Genomic DNA, 20,960 nt, shown 5'->3' with positions numbered 1-20,960 from the left:
ATTGTTGCCTGACATGTAAGATACAAATTCCTGACATGCATGTTTAACACATTATTAGTAGATAACCAAATAGCAGCAGGCTGGTGATTGCTATTATTACAGGGGGAAATAGAAATCCAGGTGTGGACTGAAAAGACTCTTCCCCTGGTTGCCATCAACTGTACATGTACTGGAGATGGAACATTCAGTGGATCCTGAACTATACAACTTCAAGAATAGGCAGGTTGATTTGGAAGGCGGGACTCTATTTTTGTTTGGAAAAAAAATGGAAATCATAGAAATGGGTTTGAAAAAATGGAAATCATGAATTTTTTTTCATACCTTGACTCAATCATTATTTCAGATGGGGACTACAGCTAAGGAATTAGAAGATGACTGAGCCTTGAAGCAATGAAAGAACTTGAAAAGATTGCCAAGTGCAAGGACAAGATCATCCATACTACTGTATTTCTGATCACTTCTATGGCTGAGAAAGTTGGTCAGTGAAGAAAGTTGACAGGAAGAAAATGGATGCACTCAAAACTTTGCTAATACCCAGGACTGAAAGAAAAATGAACAAGTGGTTGCTAGAACAGATTAAGCCAGATTATTAAAACAGATTATTGCAGTATAAAACAGTATTAAAACAGATTATTGCATGAGACGGTAATACTAAGGAAAGATGGAGGCAGAAGAAAAAAGAAGACCAGATGTGCGCTGGGCTGACTCCATAAAGGAAGCCACAGCCCTGAGATCTTAAGAGCTGATCAGGACTGTCAAAAATAGGATCTTTTAGAGGGCAGTTATTCAAAGGTCACCACAAGTTGGAAAGAAAGACAAGTAAGAACAACATTGGTTTTTGTTCCTGTGCTTCTTGTGTGTTCCTGTGTTATTTTGCAATAACTTTCAATGATACTTTTACTGCACATTGCCCTGTCCATCTGGCTAGTTGGCAGTGTGATTTATGTAAGTACATAAATCTTGACTTACTGCATTGGGAGTGGTGCATCCCATAAGACATCCTGACTCAGCAGCATGTTTCAGCATCTCATGTAGAAAGGAACAGGGCCTCTTGAGGTCAAAAGACTCCTCAACTCCACCAGTGAAATCCACTAAAGCCTCTGAAATGTAGCCCCAGTGCAAATTCCGATAGGAACCACGCAACCTGGAAGACAACAGAAGTGGTTCAGGTTGAGCAGTGCGAGTGAAAGAAGGGAAATGAAATATCCATCTATAACATGTCATAAGGGAGGTTTGATGGCTAGGAACAGTTTGAACCTGTGTTTCCAGAAGTCATGGTGCTAAGCTAGAGAAATATAAATAAGCAGATCCTGCGCTTGTGGAAGTTCTCCAGATTTCACCTAGAACTCATTCAAACATTTGAACTCCCTACCCCTTTTACTTTGCCCTTGATCTGTTAAAAATCAAAATAAAAAATCCTGGAAGATATGAACCAAAGAGAAAATATACAAAGAGGAAGAGGAGGTGCAGAAGCAGACAAAAACCGAAGGAAAATGCATCACTGCCACTTTATCCTTTAAAAGGGGGACAATTTTGCAGCTTTCTTGCCCTGACGGAGCAGGTACAGGGAAACAGACACAGGGCTTCCCACCTGACCTTTCACTTACTGCTGCTTCAGACCACATGTGATTAGTCCTCTGTCTTCAGCTATCTCACAGATTTTGAAGATCTAGTGTATGATTATGGTTATGATGTAAATTAAATATGAATATAATTAAATTTACTTTAATTATTAATCATTATTAAACTAATTCTGTATAAATTTTGATCTTGAAACATCTGTGGTCATTGTGAATGGTTCTGCATTTGTAAATTATATTCCTTTAATGTGGGAGTTAACAGGACAATATAAGTGGACTTTTGAGAGCCCTAAGAGTTGCAAAGAGACCCGTACATCAATCCTGGAAGGCTGAAACTTACCCACCTGAAGTGGTCTTATTTTTCTCACTGCATTTGGATGCATATTCTACTATCACCAGGTTCATCTCAATGCTTATTTAGATATGTGGGCTTCTTATATAAGGAACTAGTTTGAAACGGAAATACTGATTTTTTTTAATGAATCGTGATGTGAATAGTTATTGTAAATAGATATACAGTAGACTCTCAGCTAACTGGAACTCAAGCAACCGGCACTCTCAAGAAACTGACAAAAAATCGAAGAAACAATACTTCAAACAAAAATTAAAATAAAATCAATTTCTACTGGAAATGTAAGTCTAAACTTGGCATGGTGCACCGTGAGTAAACCCACACTTCACACACCGCCTGTTTGTCTCCCCATCCTGCCAATTCTCTGTGTGTAAACATGCCGGTTGGTTGGGATCTATTGTTGAAATGTTGTGTTCTCACCCAACCCCAAGTATGCAGAAATGGGTCCCAGGTTAGTGTAAACACACAGTGCTTACCCTCAAGCAGAAGATGGAAATATGCAAGAGGCTTGAGGAAGGTGAGTTGTGCAGTGCTCATGGAGGTATTTAATGTGGGTTCGTCATCTATTTATGACATTAAGGCTCAGTCTCAGGAGTTTGTATTTGTCTTAATTTGCTTTGTATTTCAATATTAATATCAAGTCAATTCAGAGTTAGTGGTATGGTATAGTATGGGCTATACTATTAGTTAGGCCTATTTTTAATAGAAACTCTCAAGCAACCAGAAATATGTTTATCCGGCATCCACCATTCCCCATGGGTGACGGATAACTGAGAGTCTACTGTACATGTTTGTTATGCTTTTGCTGCTGATTGTGGTTCCCCCATTTTTTATTTTGTTGAAGTGCCAAATAAAGCAAAATAAAAGTAATGAGGAAAAAAAAGAGTGCCTGAAGCACATACCAAAGAGACCATCGTTTGGCACTCCAGGAGGCGGGTGCTGAAGGCCAGGAGAAAGGCAACTGTGGCAGTGCTAGTGGCCTTTCCTCTGAGCTTCCCAGTCATTTCCCGCTGCTGGAGGACCAAGCTGGGCAGCTGCCCCCAACTCTGCCCTCTGAAACCAGCCTGTTATCCTCAGGAGTCCCTAGCCCATCATCCCCCTTGCATCTGGTCCTGCCAGGTTCTGTTTGTGGAACCGATGGGGCGGGGAGCAGGGATCTTCGCCCTTGCCCTGGGAAGCAAAATGCCTCAGCCCAGCCCATCACTGCTTCCAAAGGAATGCCATCTGTCATGCACTTATGACACGTGTGGAGAGAAATAGAGATTATATCACAGGGATGCTCTTAATATGCACTGCTTGCATTTGGTTTGGCAGTTCTGTGTGTGTGTGTGTACGCGCGCACGCGCGCGTGTGAGTTAACCTTGAATGTGTGCCCTGGGCAGGCTTTTGCCCCATGTTGAGTTTTGCACACTACTGCTCTATCATGCACATTATGAAAGCCGAAACACGACCCTCGGTTGCAAGTTTACAATTGTCTGAGTTTTAAAAACAAATTTCCACAGCTGGAAGGAGATCTGACAGTGATAAGTAAGCATATAAGTGAAGACTGGAATTAAGTGCTGCAGATCTATGCATAACGGGGGCACTAATCTTAGATTACTTCATTTTTATTTTGCTCAGGTCATTCAGCGTTCATCAGATAAGTAGCATGTTCCCTTATCTTGAGCTTTGGATCAAAAATGCAAAAAAGGACAAAAAAGGGTGTGGGTGAGATGAATCAGGACTGATTGTAGATAACAGAAGCACATAACATTAAAAACACAGTAAGCACATTATCTGAGTAACACACAGATTCAGAAAATGAAATCCATGGCTAATTGTATTTTAAAATAATGTTCCCAGCTTAGATTGACAAGAAAAAAAATTAAACTATGCACAAGGGAAAATCCTCTTGCAGAAAATCTCATAAGCAGCATTTCTTGCTATCTTAATGTAATAGCGATCTGCCATTTTCTGCAAGGAAAATGCAGTTCACGGAAGAGGAACCTGAGTTAACCCTTTCTAATTTAAGGTACATTTTAATCTCAGAAAAACAGTATGTTAAGATTTTTGTTTGATCTTTCATGTTGCTGTCGGACTCTATTTATGTATTCTGAAGGGGCAGGAATGATGGCTTTGGAGAGGGTTGGGAATTCTGAGCTGCTCAAATATGGTAACAACTTACATCATGTGAAATGGACCAAAATGATTCCAGTTGGAAATGGAGTGGAACTAGGATGGCTCCTTTGGGGAGGCAGAGTGGGGAGTTTTATGTTTAATGGCAGGGTAATGCTGTACCTTTTGTGCTGCTACAGGCATAGACATGACAGAAAAAGAAGTCAAGTTGAAAACAAAGAAGAAATACAAATTCAACCAGTTGGTAGCAAAAGAATGGAGGAAGTTTTCCAACCCCATCCCAGTAACTGTAGTTCTGTCCCTAGAGATGGTACAGTAATTTATTTGATTCACATTTACAGTAAATATCATTAATTCTGCATGTTTAAACCAATATCCAAACCACAATTCAATTTGAAATTCGCTCTTTCTAAACTTTGCAATGAAGGCCTTCAGTAAAAATAAATGCATAGCAGACCATGTGTATCAGAGAAAATCATGTTCAAGTATGCATTATATTAGGAAAATGGCTGGCTAAAATGTGTAGATTAGGCTAAAATGTGTAGGTTAGGAGAATAGTGCTCAAATTTCTAATGAATTTACATGCAACCATGAAAAAAACTCAGTGTTAGCAAAAAACCAAAATTAAAACTAGAGAAATTCTTAAAGATCCAGATGAAGTGAACTGAATTTAAAAAAAAAAAAAAAAATGAGAAACTGAGAGAAACTAAAATGGACATATTTGTTAATCTCTACATATTATTTATTTATTTATATTTATCCTCCACCTTTTTTCCTTTAAAGGAACTCAAGGGGGGGGCTTACATAATTCTCCTCCTTCTCAATCTTATTTTGACAGCAACAATCGTACGAGGTCGGTCGGGCTGAAATCCTGTGGCTGACTCAGAGTTACCCAGTGAGATCCATGTCTGGGTGGGAACTAGAACCCAGATCTCCTGTGTTCCAGTCCCACATTCTCCTATTGACCTTACTTGGACTTTCAGTTGATTAAATATGTTTGGATTCAGTGTAAACCACCAGGCTCCACAAGAGAGCAATATGGAAATATGGTTTTACCTTTTGACAAGACCTCCTGCCTACCTTTTGACCAGGTATCCACCAAAACAATGGGTGTGTCACAAATGGTTGTTAGTTCTGTGAATCACAGAATAACTGCAGGTGGTCCCTGTTAAGAGGATAAAGTAATAAAAACAGAACAGAAAGAGAAGCAGTTTGTATGCATATTTACTTAGCATAAGCTTTTTCAAGCAATGGCGGCCAGAATTCATTTTTGCTGCGCGGATGGACAGATAAGTATTTCCCATTGAGGAAAGGCAGTCGGTCATCTATCACCACATCCACCCAGTCTCCGAAGTACCAGAACTAGAAATGATAGAGAGAAAGATGAGTTTATTTCATAAGAATGCACACTCGACCTACGCAGCAAAGTGGATCCTAACGTAGAATGGTAAAATTTCTTATACTGTACATGAAGCATTCCTGGGAGGTAGTGCCTTCTCCCGGGTAGAGGAGGAGAAACACCAAGGTTAAGGAAGCAAGGAATACATACATGAAAAGGCCAGAAAGTCTCTTTGACTGAAGAGCAAGCAGTTGTCAAAATGGGGTACTTGCTTTTGTGTGACGCTTTTAAAGGGCAATAAGGTGTTCATGGTTTAAAAGCTTGCTGTTTTCATTGGGTAATGAGTTCTTTTAATTAAAGTAACTATTTTGTGGTGCATTTCACTGATTTCTAAGAACACTTTCAAATGATATGAAAAGGGGAGTTTCAAGGGCCCACCTTCCAACAGTCAGGAGGGTTTATGAAGCTCAACCCTGAAGAGGACAAGGTCCCTCAGTCTCCATAGTTGTGCAGAAAAGGGACTTTCAGCAGATGTCATTGAATACAACTAGTAAGCATGCAAGAGTGGGTCTTCTTTGCATCTGGGCACCTAATGGGAGTTAATGTTTGAAACTGCCAAATTACCAAGAACAAAACAAAATAAATACAACCCCCCTCTCCAAAAGAACCCCCTAATTCACCACTTTGCCACTAAAAGCAAAACAAATCAGAAATATACAGTTTTGCACAGCTTCCTTCAACTGCACTTTCTAATAAATGAAAATGGAAGATGGGAAGCAGGGGCCACCTTATGAAGCAAGAAACCAGCTTCATCAGCTTCCTCTGTCTCAACCATTTATGATATTCCAGTTTATCTTTCTAAGATGTTTGTTGTAACCTTAAGAACTGATATCTTTTGTCTTCTGGGTTGCAAACCTGAGGATGGGGGTGGAGGACACTTCCCCCAAGCCACATGGGTTGCCTACCTCTGCTTTAGATAGAGAACAAATTAAAAGAAGAACTTTCAGGCTCAGACTAAGGTCAGAGTAATCTGGTCTCCTGCTTCCAACTGGGGTTAGCCAAATGTCTCTGGGAAGCCCTTTTCTATTGCCCATGCAGTGACTGGCATTCAATGACAAATGGCATCTGAACATGGCACCAATATTTGGCTATCATGGCAATATATTCTGTCCTTTGGAAGGTTCTAAACCTGTGCCCATTTATCAAATCTTTCAACAGTGACATCCATAAATTAAATATGCACTGTGAAAGGAAATGCTTTGTTTTGTCCATTCTGAATTTAATGACAATCTATGTGTCTGGGTGACTGAAGTTATACTGTCAGAGGAGAAAGCAAGAATTCTCTCCATCCAGTCTCTACACATTCACATCCTTGATTTTATAAATGCCTATCTTTCATATGCCGCTTATCTGTCTTTGCTCTAAACCAAACACATGTGCCCTTCCTCATCCCTCTTTAGGGAAGATGTTCTTTCTGTAACTTCCTGGTTTATCATATCCCTTTAAAGATAGGGAAAACCTAAAACTGTTTTATTTTCCCAATATTTTAAGGTTTGACTGTTATTTTAATATGGGTTTTATTGTGGACTGGTTAAGAAATTGATTAGGATGCTGTGTTTTATTTTATTTTTGTCCTACTGTGAAACTGTCCCAAGACTATGGTAAGGGACAGCCTAAAAATAAATAAATGAGTTGAACAGACTGTACAGTGTTCAAGATGACGGCACAATATAAATCTATGCAGAGGCATTCTGATACTAGCTAGCCAGTTCCCCGCATTCCTACCCTAAAAAAATAAAAAGCCCAATGAGCAATTTGTCCTGGGCACTGCTCCAAAGATGGTTCTATGTCCGTTCCCAACAACCTCACCCCTTTAGAAGGTGGGATTCATAAAGGAACTGCAGCTGATGAACACCGGATCTGGCCACATTCACATGGGAGGAAGCTCTCTTTCAGATGCACTGGCCTCAAGCTACGTGAGAACCATCAGCTTGAATTTGGCTAAGATACATATAAGAACACACTGATCTGGTTTGTGCCTAGTGTTATATGGTTTTTCCAACCCATGCCAGATGACAGTCTGGCCTCCAAGCTTTGCACTAGCTGCACTTTTTGAACATGTTGACGTGAACCCTGGATTGGGCACATTGCAGTCATATAAATACAAGGTGATTAAGGCATGGGTTGTTGTGGCTGGATCTGCCTTCTCCAGCAAGGGATGCTGATCGTATCGTAGTAGAGCAGAGACATTCCTCACAAGGGTCAGTACCTCACCATCCAGGAGCTGCACTGGTTCTAAGAACACCTCCATGATCCTTCAGAGACAGCACAGCCTTTTCTACAGCACATTGTATTCCAAATGGCCTGTCTACTGATCAGAAGGACCTCCATCTTGTCCAAACTGAACCCATTTCGTCACCCCATCCATGCCCCCGCTGTTCTTGTTTATATTACTATGCATCTTAATACTGTGTTACTGCTTCAAGGAACTCCTTTTAGGAGCAGAAAAGTGAGATATCTTTTCACAACTTCATGAACTTAAATGTGAATGCACAAATTCTCAGAAAAGACTGGAAACAGTTTCCACCACAGAAGGTCGATTTTATCTCAGTTCTCCATAGATCTAAACCCAGATGCTACTTTTTTTCTCCCCTGCCGGCTTCTTATTTAGCTTTGCAAGCAACAGCATCAAACATTAGGATGGCCGCATGTGTAAAAGAACCTACTGCAGCATAAGTTTGCTTTGGGCTATTAGCTATCTGTTTGATGGATGAAAGGGGTTCTACTGGCCATTCAAGCAGCTGGATAATCCAGGTGTTCATCTGATAAATGCATCTGATGAACTGTTTCAAGAAAGGAGGCAAGAGAGAGTTTGCTGGGGACAAACTAAAAGATGCATTTCTACAATCATTAGCAGGCTAATGTAGTGTGTCATGACTTTGCTAACACTATGGGACAAAATCTCCGGCTGTCATACGAAGACATAAAATGACGTGTTTGGGATAAATTTGGCTCTGGGCAGCTGCTGAGATCGGGGCTCTCGAAAGGAACAAGCAGAGGAGGAGGTCGTGGAACTGCAGTAGCAGCTCTCACTCCAAGGTGACCCGAAGTGGTAACAGGGATGAGGCAGAGCATGAGAAGAGCCATGTTGAAGCAGCCCAGAGGCCTCTCTAGCATCCTGTCCACCCAGTGACCAACCTGATACCCATGAAAGGCCCACAGAGAGGGTGCGAGGTCAGCAGCTCTCTCCAGTCATGCTCTCCAGCATTGGTCCTGAGGAGCACGTCGCTCTGATGTTGGAAGTAACATACTGCCATCAGGACTAGCAGCCATTGATACCCTTATCTTCCATGAATTGACCCAAACCCCCTTTGAAACTGTCCAGGCTGGTGGCAACCACTCAGTTTTCCGGCAGCAAATTCCATAGTTGTTGATGATGATGATGGTTATTATTTTCATTCCTATACCATATGACAGCTGAAGCTCCAACTATACACTATGTGAAGAACTTCCTTTTATCTGCCCTAAATCTCACAAGATGTCCCTAGGTTGCAGTATTATAAAAGAGGAAAACTCTCCCTCTCCACTGTCTCTTCACCATGCATAATTTTGTACACTTCTACCATTTCCCCCTTTTTCCTAAGCAATTTCTATGTGGCAGAAAACTTTCCTACTGTATTAATGTCAGGCACAGTAATAGGAGGAGGAGGAGAGATCCATCCTGTAGCAGAATCCTTCAATGTCCTATTCAATTATAAGAACATAATATTTAATTTACAATCAGTGACTGTATCTATAGACTTCATATAAAACAGATAGTCATGCTAATAAAAGAATGATTACAATGGCAATTGCAAGGGAATAGAAAACGAAAGAGAAAAAACAAGAGCCCTCCCCCAGAAGATGCAAGAAATCAAAGGGAAATTCAAAACCTAGAGTAGGAATGCTGAAAGTCCAACAGAAAACATGCTGTCTGACCAGAATGAAATAAAGAGAAAGCAGAAAGCATATACAGAAGAACTATATAGAAGAGACAAAAAGATGACAGACTCTTTCAAAGAGGAATCTCAAGAGGAAGAACTTATGTTAGAAAGTGAGGTGAAGGCTGCTCTGAAAGCACTCGGAAGGAACAAAGCATGCAGGTTAATATGATGCTGCTGAAGCTATTCCAAGCTGCAGAGATGGAATTCGTCCCAGTCCTAACAAGAATGGGCCAACAATAAGGAAAACAAAGCAATGGCTCACGTACTAGAAACACTCAATATACATTCCAAGCCCCAGGAAAGAAGACGCAAAGGAGTACAGAAAGTATATGACCATTACGCCACTTCGTCATGCAAACAAAGGGATACTCAAGATGTTGCAATGAAGAATGCCTAAAGTTAAAGCTGAATTCTGAAAAGGGAGAGTCACTCAAGATCATATTGCAAATATGAGTTGGCTACTGGAATACACCAAAGAATTTCAGAAGATGTTCAGCCCATGCTTTGCAGAGTACAGCAAAGCCTTTGACTGTGTGGATCATGAGAAACTATGGATGGTTCTGAAAGAAACGGGTGAACCTCAGCTCTTAACCATCTGGATGTGTAACCTGTATTGTGGACAAGAAGCTTCTGTTAGGGCAGAATATGGAAAAAACAGAATAGTTTCCTATAGGCAAAGGCATCAGACAAGAGGGTATTTTATCTCCCTATCTGTCCAGTCTGCACACTGAACATATAAGAAAGCTGAATTATGCTCAGAGGAAGAAATAGTGAAAATTGGTAGAAAACAGATCACTAATTTTAAGGTATCAGATGATATCATACTACTGACAGAAAGTAGCAAAGAACTGAAATGACTCCTAATGAAGCAAAACAAGAAAGGCAAAAAGCAGGATTGCAGCTGAATATCAAGAAAAAAATAATGAGTACAGAAGAATTACACAACTTTAATGTCATCCATTATAAAATTGAAGTTGTGAAACCTTTTCATACCTTGGCTCAATCATCAGTTCAAATAGAGACTGCAGTCAAGAAGTTAGAAGAGTGAGACTTGGAAAGGAATCGATGAAGGAACTAGAAAAAGGTTATCAAGTGTTGGGACATTTCACTGGAGACCAAAGCCAAGATCATGCACACTCCTATTTCCAATCACTAGATATGGATGTGAAAACTGAAGAGTGAAGAAAGCAGGCAGGTGGACTAATTATCCATTTGAAAAATGGTGCTGAAAGAATGCTTTGCAAATACCCAGAGCTGAAAGAAAGACAAACAGATCAATGCAGAACTTTCTCTGGAAGCCAAAATAATGAAACTGAAGTTGTTGTAGTTTGGGCACACCATAAGAAGGCAGGACTTACTGGAGAAAACAATCATGGCAGAGAAAGTTGAAGGCAAAAGAGAAAGAGGAAGAGTCAGTATGAGATGGCTTAATTCCATAAAGGAAACCCCAGCCTTGGATTCCCAAGGCTGAACGGGGCAGTGAAGGACAGCTCATTTTGGAGGGTGTGCATTCATAGGGTCCCCATGTCTCAGAGGTGATTTGATGACACATAGCAATAACAACATATCTTCTCCAGCATATAGCATGAAAAGCACATTCAGCCCACAAAGAGGGAGCTGGCACTTTTGGCCATATGAAATGCGCAGCATGGAGAACTGTCTTGAACAAACCAGAATCATCTGCATCGTTTTGGCAGAATGACAGAAGTGGTGATTCAGTACACAAGATGTTCAGCAATTAAGTCAGTTATGCAAACAATAGTTCTAAGCCCTCTGTTTTTAAATATGAAAACAAGTACTGTTTTTAAATATGAAAACAAACTCTGGGTCCTTGATGGACCATGCACCCCACTGGCTTGGAATCCTGACCTAGGGAAAACTGTTCACAGACAGGGGCTCCTTTCTAGATGTTCATGTTCAACTTGCAGACCTCAGGCATGGGATTAACATAGAAGAGGATCAGGGACATAGCCCCATTCCTGCTTCAAACCATAAGCACTCTATATGCAAGTAACGTGTGAATGAGACTTCATTGGGGATAGTGCCAGCTTGAGGGACACAGGTACATCGGGCGTTCCCTTAGCTGCTAAACACTGACTGGCAGTAGTTCCCAGTGTTTTCAGCTCTACTTGGAGGCTGAACCAGGAGCCCTCTATACACAAAGCCCCTCGGGACCAATGGCCTGATTCAATCCAAGATAATATATATTCCATTTTTGTGGAATAAGCAATTAAGTAGATCAGTTTTTAAAAAGCAGTCCAGCCACCTGTTGTATGATAAGAATTGTCGGCATTTGCAAGTACCTGTATGAGATAAATTTTTATTTATTTTTTTAAGGTTTGGTAGCCTCAAGGAAAAACACAGAGTGTTGAAATTTGAAATGGAAAGAAGCATTTGATATCTCCCCTGCATTCCAAAGCTCCTGCTTGATTTTGCTTGAAAGCAACCCGGGAAGCCAAGTTTAAATTTTGCATAACCAGAACTAGAAAAGCTTTGATGCAAATTGGGCTTATCTGAACCATCAAAGTAAAAGCTCAGCTTCAAGCCAGTAAAAAGATAATCAAGTTTGTTTCATCTTTAATTGTAGGTGATTGGCAGAGAGCACCAAGGCATAGATGGAAGAACACACTGGAATGCCATCTTCCCACATTCCTTTGATATGGGAATGTATTTTGGCTCACAGTTGACAAGCGGTGCCAGTTGCCAGCAGCATGAGGCAATTGGCCCACTGGCTGAGAAGGCTGAAGGCAAGGACTCCAGCGCAGCTGTATCCAAACACTGCAGAAGGCAGGATGTCTCAAGAGCAAACACCGAGGCACCATCCAAGAGACGGCTGCAATTCTGCCCAGAGAATGGAAGATTTCCAAAGGTCAAGACTAAAGTTCACAGTGAAACAAACATCTCCTTTTTCCTAGGTGGAGAATTCGGGTTCCCCTGTTCAGCACAGAGGTAAGAGAATGTGGTCTGCTATAAAGCTGCAGAATTCTTGAACTACGGTGCTACTGGTTTTTTAGGCCACAATCTTGTGCATGATTAGATGGACTGCTACTCACACAGCCTGCTGGGAATGCTGGGGTGTATTTTTTCCCATCCAAACATAGATAGGATCAAATCTTTAATGTATTTGTTTTCGGTTTTGCTAATAGCGTGCCTGGGTGCCCTGCTTCCCAGCAGAATTGCTGTTCTCGCAGAGAAGTATGGTGCACAAGGACTCTCCACAGAATTGCGCTCCTTGTTCAAGCATAGGCTAGACATGCACATGGTGGGCATGTCGTGAGCGGAGCTGGCTGGAGCTGGGGGTCAGACTAGATGGCCCATGATGTCCCTTCTGACTCGCTCTGTTTCTATGTTTCCTTCAGCCTGATCACCAGTTGGGAGATGAGGTATGTGCTCCCCAAGTGTCTCAGTCTCCTGCAGAGTCCCGTGGCGCAGCAGCTGTGGCGGGAGAACCACAAAAACTCGGTGCAGCCTGCAGGTCACCCAACCCTGAGGAAAACCAACCAACAAATACAGGAACAAAATTTCTAACCAAGGTCACTTTGCAGTCATTAAAAGCCAATCAGCTGTATGTATAAAAGAAGATAATCAAACCCAAGAGAAATAATATTAAACAGAGGTTGCCAAATGAGAGGTCGGTCAAGAACTTTATCCAAGCATCAGCAGAGAATATGGCTTCTCCAGTTTGGTCCATGCCAGTGCTGCACTCCTGCCTTGCAACCAAACTGGATAGCAATGACTGGCAGGGATTTTCAAGAGACTGATGAAAAGAGCAATGCAGCGCTCACTGCAGCCTCCACCATGTAATGCTTAAGTGCTGGACTCAGCCACAACCTTCAGTGGGGAGTCTCAGCCCAGTCCCCGTCTCTCAGGATAAGCCCCTCCATGGGGTTGCAGCAAGGGTAGCGTCGGAGAGGGAATCCTGCACACCACCTTGAGCCAGAAATAACCACCAAAGAACAATGCAATTGATCATAACAATTTGCTTTGTTTCATTTCTTTCCTGCCCTTTCCTCCAGAGAAAATTTCCCCAACTGGTAGCAGTAATTGGCCCAGCCCAGACCTGCATGGGGTTATAATATGCATGAAACATGACCAATTGGTGCAGTTAAGCTGTGCTTTCCTGTTTCAGAAAGTCCTTTGAAGTCATAGAAAATGGCAGGCACTGTTGCTGAAATAGAAAATAGGCTTTTTATCTCTTTGTGGGGGGAAAATGATGCATTCTTTACAAAGTTGCATGAAAACTAATTACCAAGCTGTACTGTGTTAGCAGCAACTTTGAAGAGATCATTTAAGAACCTTGTGGACAAAGATATTTGATACAGAGGTGTGGGCTTTCTGGCTGTTTTTTGTTTGCCTCAGTTTGATCTTCTTGTCAGGAGAAAAGGAGATCCAGGTGCATTGAGCTGATGATAAGAGGATAATGAAAAAAACGTTTTCAAACAACATAATAGATTTAACTCCTTAATAAGAATAATGGAATACTGCTAAACTACATGCTTATGAGGTTGTCATGGAACAATTCCAAGCAGCCTATTTCAAAGCCTATAGCAGAGAGTGTTCAAGCAAAGCCATATATAACTGAAACCAAATAGATACAATTTTTAGGTAGTTTCTCAAGGAAAAGCAAAAATCCACATCTCTACCATGTATAAAATAAAAGTTATTGCAATGCCTATAAGGTTTTGTAGTAAATGCTTCCAATCCACAGCTGTTAATCTAATCCACAGTCAGTTGACAGAATAATAATTAATATTTTTCATTTCCATGAGGACACCTTTTTATTCATTGCTGTCTATGTATGTTAACATTTATATTTTTTTAATTAAGCTGTTTAATGTCTGTATGCTTCATTTTTGTCATTCTGCCTTACATGTTGTCGACCAGACACGGCAAGCAATAAAGCCTTTTTGTTGCCTGCCATCAGCAGGCCTTGGTTCTGACATTTTGGTTGAACACGTAATTTAAAATGACACAACAGCAATAACACATTGTGTTACATACCTGAAAATGAAAAATCCCTGCATACTTCTGTGTGAATCCTTGATCTTTTGGAATAACATTCTCCAGGAACTGTGGTTGTAGAGTCAAAGAACCCAGAGCTGCTAGAACCCAACAATCACCTAGAAGACGACAAGTGAAAAGTTCTAAATGTTCTCAGTCAGCCTCTTACAATCAATTCTAGCAGGCATTTCTCCAAAGTTTACAGGAACATGGGAAGCAGCCTTATACTGACTCCAACCATTGGTCATAGACTCATAGAAGAGTAGAGTTGGAAGGGGCCAAGCAGGCCCTCAGGTCCAACCCCTTGCTAGTGCAGGACACCAAGTTACACCACCCCACTCAGATGCCTATCCAAACGCTTTCTGAATGCCTCAAGTGTGGGAGAGCCCACACCCTCCCCAGGTAACAGGTTCCATTGCCACACTGCTCTGACAGTGGGGAATTTTTTCCTGGTACCCAGCCGGAATCTGGTTTCCTGTAACTTAGGTCCATTATTCCATGTCCTACGCTCCAGAATGGTTGGAAAGAGGTCTTGTCCTTCCTCTTTGTGACAACATTTCAGATACTTGTAGAGCACTACCACATCACCCTCAGTCTTCTTTTCTCAAGGCTGAACATGCCCAGTTCTCTCAGTCTTAATGCACAAGGTGTCTAGTCCCTGGATCATTCTTGTTGCCCTCCTCTGAACCCTTTCCAGCTTTTCTGCACCTTTTTAAAAAAACAGTGCTCCCAAGTGGACTCAATACTCTAGTTGAGGTTTGACTAGTGCTGAGTATAGGGGAACTAACAGTTCACATGATTGGAAAGTAATACTTAATGCAGCCTAAAACAGTGTTTGCCCTTTTTGCAGCTACATAATATTGTTGGCTCATGTTTAACTTGTGATCTACAACAACCCCAGGAGCCGTCTCCTTTGTGGTATTGTTGAGCCAATTCATTACTGTCTACACTTGTTGGTGACACATCTCCAGGTTTTTAGACAGAAGTATTTCCCAGCCCCATCAGGAGATACTGGGAACTGAACTTACGACCTTCTGCACACAGGGCCTTAAGTGTGACCTCCAAGCTATGGTGCTTTCCCATAGCTCATAATTATCTGATCCAGATTATTAATGGGTACGATTTGTAATGTTTGACTGTATTTACTATTGGAATGGCATTTCCCTGCCCACCCATCTAAATTCTCCTCTGGCATGCAATGGCATACTGTACTTGTGCAGTCACCTGCCAACAGAAGAGGCAGCCAATGTCTGCTGTGTTAATAAACATAAGCACTGCCATTTCCTAACGCTAAATGCCTTTCCCTTGCTGAAGCCTTCCACAATCTCTGTGAAACGACAGAGTGAAGCTGACGGAGAACTGGGGTGGGGGGGGGGGATCATATACCACTGATCCTAAAAATATCTCTTACTGGTTGATAACAGTACATTAAAATACATTATGAGAATTATTGCTAAAACATTTATATAAATATTAAGGAAAGTATTGAAATCATTACAGTGCCATAACTACAAAGTGAACAAATTCAGCACATTCACCCTGGGAAGGGCTTGGGGAAGAACTGGATCTTTAGCTGATGCTCCAAACATGCTCTAGTTGGCGCTTCCCAGGTACCAGTGAGGAGGTGATTCTGCAGGTGGGCTTTGCAATGGGGCTCAAGGACCTTCTCAGGATGCGAAGACGGTGGGGGCCCAGAGCAGTGCTTTCCACTGCGGTGTGTCCAGCTGCCAAGGAAAGGGAAAGAAGGAAAAGAGAAAGTAGGGAGGGGTGGACACCTCAGAAGGGCTTTGTTCTAATGGAGGAACTGGCTGGAAGCAACTAGGAGGCAGGAAGGTGTTGTGTGTTGTATGTCTGAATGGATGGGGGTTGCATGAGTGTCAGAAAAAGACACCTGGGAGATTTTGGAGGTATCCCGAAAAAGAGTGGCTTTTCATGTTCTTGAAGTGAAGAGAAAGGAAGGCTATTTGTGCATGCATGGAGTTCTTGCATGTGTGTGTGTGGAGGGGCGGGGGCTGCCCGGCTACGGGTGGTAATCCAAAATATGAGAGAAACAAGCGATGGGGGAACTGAGCTGGCTGGCAGACGTTGGGCACGGCTTGGGATGGAGACAAAAAAGAAAACAGTTTTGTATTAGTGCTGGAAACTGTTGGTTCAAAGGCATTATTCAGACCCTACCATTACCTGTCCACTCTTTCCATGGCAGCCTTTTTGTAGCAATGCCCCAGTTTCTCAAATTGTTAAAAGCTCCCCTAGGGCCAAAAGGTTGCCCAAAAGGGTCAAGTTAGTCCTTCACTAAAGGGGCAAAGGTCTGCTCTGTGCATGAAAATCAGGGAAGGAAATAGATTATCATCTGCTTATTGCCAAGTCCCCCCACTCAACCTTTCGCCCTGCTGGTAATTCCACCTGAGCGTTGGGTCAAACAAGAATCTCCTAGTCAGCCCCGCCCCCCCGCCCGCCACACTCTTTTTGGATTGCTGTTGAGGATCCCATTGTCTCCTCAGTCTCCTAAAACACAACAGTGGGATCATCTTTTCAGTTTTCATTTTAATATTCCTCCCTTCCGTGGCTCCCTTTGCAGCAATCTGCCTGCTCTTTTCTGCATCCATTACTAAAAACCTTTTGAATATCCAAGTCATCTCTCACATGGGTAATGCCATTTGTTCCTCTCCTTGCTAATTTTGTCTTCCATTGGCTCTCTTTTCCGTCTGCCGGAATCATGTTCTCTTCCATCACACTGGCTGCATGATCTCTTGCTTTCTGCCTTGGCACTGACTTAGCACCTCATTCCATGAGGCTGGGTCTTGTATTTTCTCTTAAGGCTCACCAATGTGCTGAATACAGTTTATCTGTTCCTTCATCCCTGCTTACCTCCCTGCTCTCACCCTCAGCTTTGCCACAAACCTGATATACCCTCTCTCCCTTCACCCATTTCCAATTCATGTTTCCCCCCACCACAGTTTTTGCCATTTCCCATCCTGCTTTCAACAATTTATCTGGATTTTTTTCTCTCTTTTCCCTTGTGAATTGGATCTGATGGCCCTCTGGCCCCTTCCAACTCTACTATTCTGTGATGTTATTATTCTTTCAAAGTCCTCCTTGGTATATTTTGGCAAAACATTTCCTTCATGCATCATAGATTTCCCTTCCCTGAACTGTGCTTTCTTTGCCAGTTAATACTCCAGCAACTTTCTTTTCATTGCTCAAACCTAGCATCTGTTCCTCTTTCCTCTGTTTGTTGCAAGCCTGATAAAACCTGGGGCACACCACTAAGCACACATTTAAGTTTCCTCTTGAAATCAATGGGGCTTAAAAGTGCTTAACTCTGGTGGTTTTCTGGCTTGGACCATCTTTATATTCTCCCAACATTTTTCTCCCTTTTTCATACTAGAACCAATCAAGGACCCAGAGAAGTTGGATTTAGGAGAGCGCTAGGGAAACGGGACTGCAGGTGGCGCAGTGGTTTAAACCGCTTTGCTGCTGGGCTGGTAGATTGAAAGGTCGCCGGTTCGAATCTGCACAACGGGGTAAGTTTCCGTTGCTCCATCCCAGCTCCTGCCAACCTTGCAGTTCGAAAGCATGCAAATGCAAGTAGATAAAAAGGTACCACTTTGGTGGGCAGGTAACAGCATTCCGTTCACTTCAGTGTTTAGTCATGCCGGCCACATGACCACGGAGACTGTCTGCAGACAAACGCTGGCTCCCTCAGCCAGAAAACGGAGATGAGCACCGCCCCCTAGAGTCAGGCATGACTGGACTTAACGTCAAGGGGAAACCTTTACCTTTACCTTTAGGGAAACAGGAGAGAACTATGCAGATCTTCACATACTACTTGGTTTAAATTATGGAAATAACTACCAGGGATGTGGTGACACCCAGAAAATGAGATGGCTTTAAAGGAGAGTTAGTAAAATTCATGAAAAATAAAGCTAGCCTGTGGGGACATGTCCTGTTCTGAAGTCTGGTATTTTTGGAAAACATCAAACTGTATGTTACACCATACAGTTACATGTATGTTGCATGTTACATGCGTTGGATCTATTAACAGTATAGGATTAACAACATGCAAAAGTGCAAAACATCTAACACTGCAGAACAAGTACATGAAGCTATGACAGATACCCATGGTAGGAAAATCGATGCATCAACTGAAACTAGCTAAAGGCAAAGTTAAAATATCTGATTTTTATACAATACAGAATCAGGATCTTATGCAGAAACATCTTTCCAAGTCTTCACTCAGATTATAGAAAAAAAGATTAAATATAATTTGCCATTATAAAGAACTTTAATAAAAATCTCAAAGCAGCCTGTAAAGTAAAGGGAAAGATGGAAAATGTACTGCCTTCAGTCAACAATGAGATTTAAACCTGATGCAATTTCTCTTTTTATTGTTTGTCTGCATTTGGAAAATTAATTTAAAAATTGAAAACAGAAGACTATCAAGCAGTATCAGTTATGATGGTTGTACACTACTTTCATAATGAGAGGCAAGATGCCTCTGAATACCAATTGTGGGAGAGTAACAGAGAAAAGGGCCCTTGGCTACTGGGTGGTATAGAAGTGAAATAATGAGCAAACGAATGAACAAACAAATGTCCTGCTTACAGAGTGTTCACAGGCACTTGGTTGAACACTGTGGGGAGAAGGACACTGGCTTAGATCAGCTCTGGTCCAGCAGAGCTATTCTTACATGTAGTGAGTGTTTCTGGGATTGGGGTCACTCAGGGTGGCCATGCTTCCAATTTCCAGTCACGCAGCAAGACTTTGGAAGAGAAGTCATAACTATGCACACCTGTATAACCTACCTGCATGAACTATAACATGCAGCTTTAAAAGATGCATTTCCTACATACAGAGTAAAACTAACATGTTATGCTAACAGTGTGGCTCTGGGATTTCCAGTGCAGAGCCTACAAGCACTAATGTGCCCTGGACACCTCCCTGGGCGTCCACTCAGCTCCCTGCCCCTCCCAATTTTTTCTTCATCCCTTACGTTTTTCCATTATACTTAAAAAACAAACAAACTGGGAAGCTGGCATTCTGTCTTGTATTAAGTGTTTTGGCAAACTACTTTTCTCCTAACCTCACTAATTTGCCTTCCGGGAATGGAGCCATTACCACAAGGGTAGCCATTTTAGGAAGGGGCAAGCTGCTCCCATGGCAGCCATTTTATGAGACCATTCACAACACTATTAACATCCCAAGTTGGGCAGCCCCCATGAAAGCATTTAGCTGAGGCTTATTCATTTTCATTCCAGGATAAACATGCGCAGCTCAGATTTGGATCAGGACCACCACATGCTGGAAAACCATGATTAAATCTTCCTCCTTGGGCTTCCTAAATCCCCTTGTGAGAAGCAAGACTGGGAAAAAAAGATTAATTGGCATCAGTGGTGAAGCTCTGGCTTTATCACCTTTTTCATTTTAGACATATTTGCTTTACTCCCTACCTTGATTAGTTTTTCCTGTCCAGACTTGGTAGGCCTTCTACCTTGGACCTTGGCATTAGTCCCTTTGGATCTACATCTGGTCCATAGAGAGCCGCTGCTTGAATCCCAGCTTGTGATGAGAAGTTAGAATTCATGTTGTTCTCCTTTTCCTTCATCCTCAGGATACACAGTTATATAGCTGGGAGCTTTAGGAATTGTGTACCAGTAGCTGGACTGGTGACAATTCATGGAGCGCTAGCTTACAATTCAGTCCGGTGTACATTTGTCTGCCATCGTGCTTCCATATCTTGGCCATTTCACTTGTGACTCTAATGCAGCTTCATTTTAGTTTGCTTTTCTAATAGGCTCTCAAACCTTTGAATCTGGAGTCTTAAGTGCATTCCATGCTCAAAGCATGGCATGGCAGCAAAAGCCTTGTGCCCTGATTTTCACCTAGATGGCCATTTTGGACCATCTGGATAAAGCACCAGGGAGGGGGTAGGAAGGAGGTTGGGATGCCAACAGGAATTGAAGCAAGCCATCATCCCCAGCCACCTCCCTCCCTGCTCTGGCACACCCTTTCTTCTCCCCTCCTGCATTTGGAACCTTAGCAGAGGGAGCTGCAAGGGAGGTGGGGCAGGGCGCAGCCTTTGGAGTTCCACCTTGAAATTGCAGGATCTCAGAGCCACAAATACAACTAATCTTATACCTCCCCAACAATGCTGGGGGGCTTAGGATTTCCCCCTTTGCATATGATAACCTTGGCACATAACCGTCACTCTGCCAGGTGGTTTTACAGATGTAGTTCCTTTGTAATCATTAACTGTTCTGCATTTTATTTCTGTATATAATGTTCCTTTTCTCCTTCATGGATCACTGCCTTGTCATGGCGAAGGAGCTTGCGTAGCTCAAGGAAGCTATGAGCTATGCCGTGCAGGGTCTCCCAAGATGGGCAGGTCATAGCAGAGAGCTCTGACAAAACGTGATCCACTGGAGAAGGAAATGGCAACCCACTCCAGTATCTTTGTCATGAAATCCCCATGGACAGTACCAAAAGGCAAAAAGATATGACACTGGAAGATGAGCCCCTCAGGTCGGAAGGTGTCCAATATGCTACTGGGGAAGAGCAGAGGGCTAGTACTAGTAGCACCAGAAAGAATG

The 20,960-nt window shown here is 42.2% G+C and overlaps 1 protein-coding gene across 1 annotated transcript in view; it reads right to left on the bottom strand.

Annotated features, from left to right (window-relative positions):
- The window catches only part of CAPN13 (calpain 13), a 90,143-nt gene that overhangs the window by 54,574 nt on the left and 14,609 nt on the right, over positions 1-20,960 (bottom strand). The window contains exons 3-5 of the mRNA XM_044450335.1: positions 14,371-14,489; positions 5,276-5,409; positions 970-1,144 (exon numbers count right to left, since the gene is read on the bottom strand). Of these exons, the coding sequence (XP_044306270.1) occupies positions 970-1,144; positions 5,276-5,409; positions 14,371-14,489 (428 nt within the window). The remainder of the gene's footprint in view (positions 1-969; positions 1,145-5,275; positions 5,410-14,370; positions 14,490-20,960) is intronic.

This window comes from Varanus komodoensis, unplaced genomic scaffold (genome assembly GCF_004798865.1).
Source record: "Varanus komodoensis strain SLA01 unplaced genomic scaffold, ASM479886v1 scaffold1, whole genome shotgun sequence".
Taxonomy (NCBI): domain Eukaryota; kingdom Metazoa; phylum Chordata; class Lepidosauria; order Squamata; family Varanidae; genus Varanus; species Varanus komodoensis.
The sequence above is the reverse complement of the archived record's forward strand: the minus strand, read 5'-3'. Positions and strand labels throughout refer to the sequence as shown.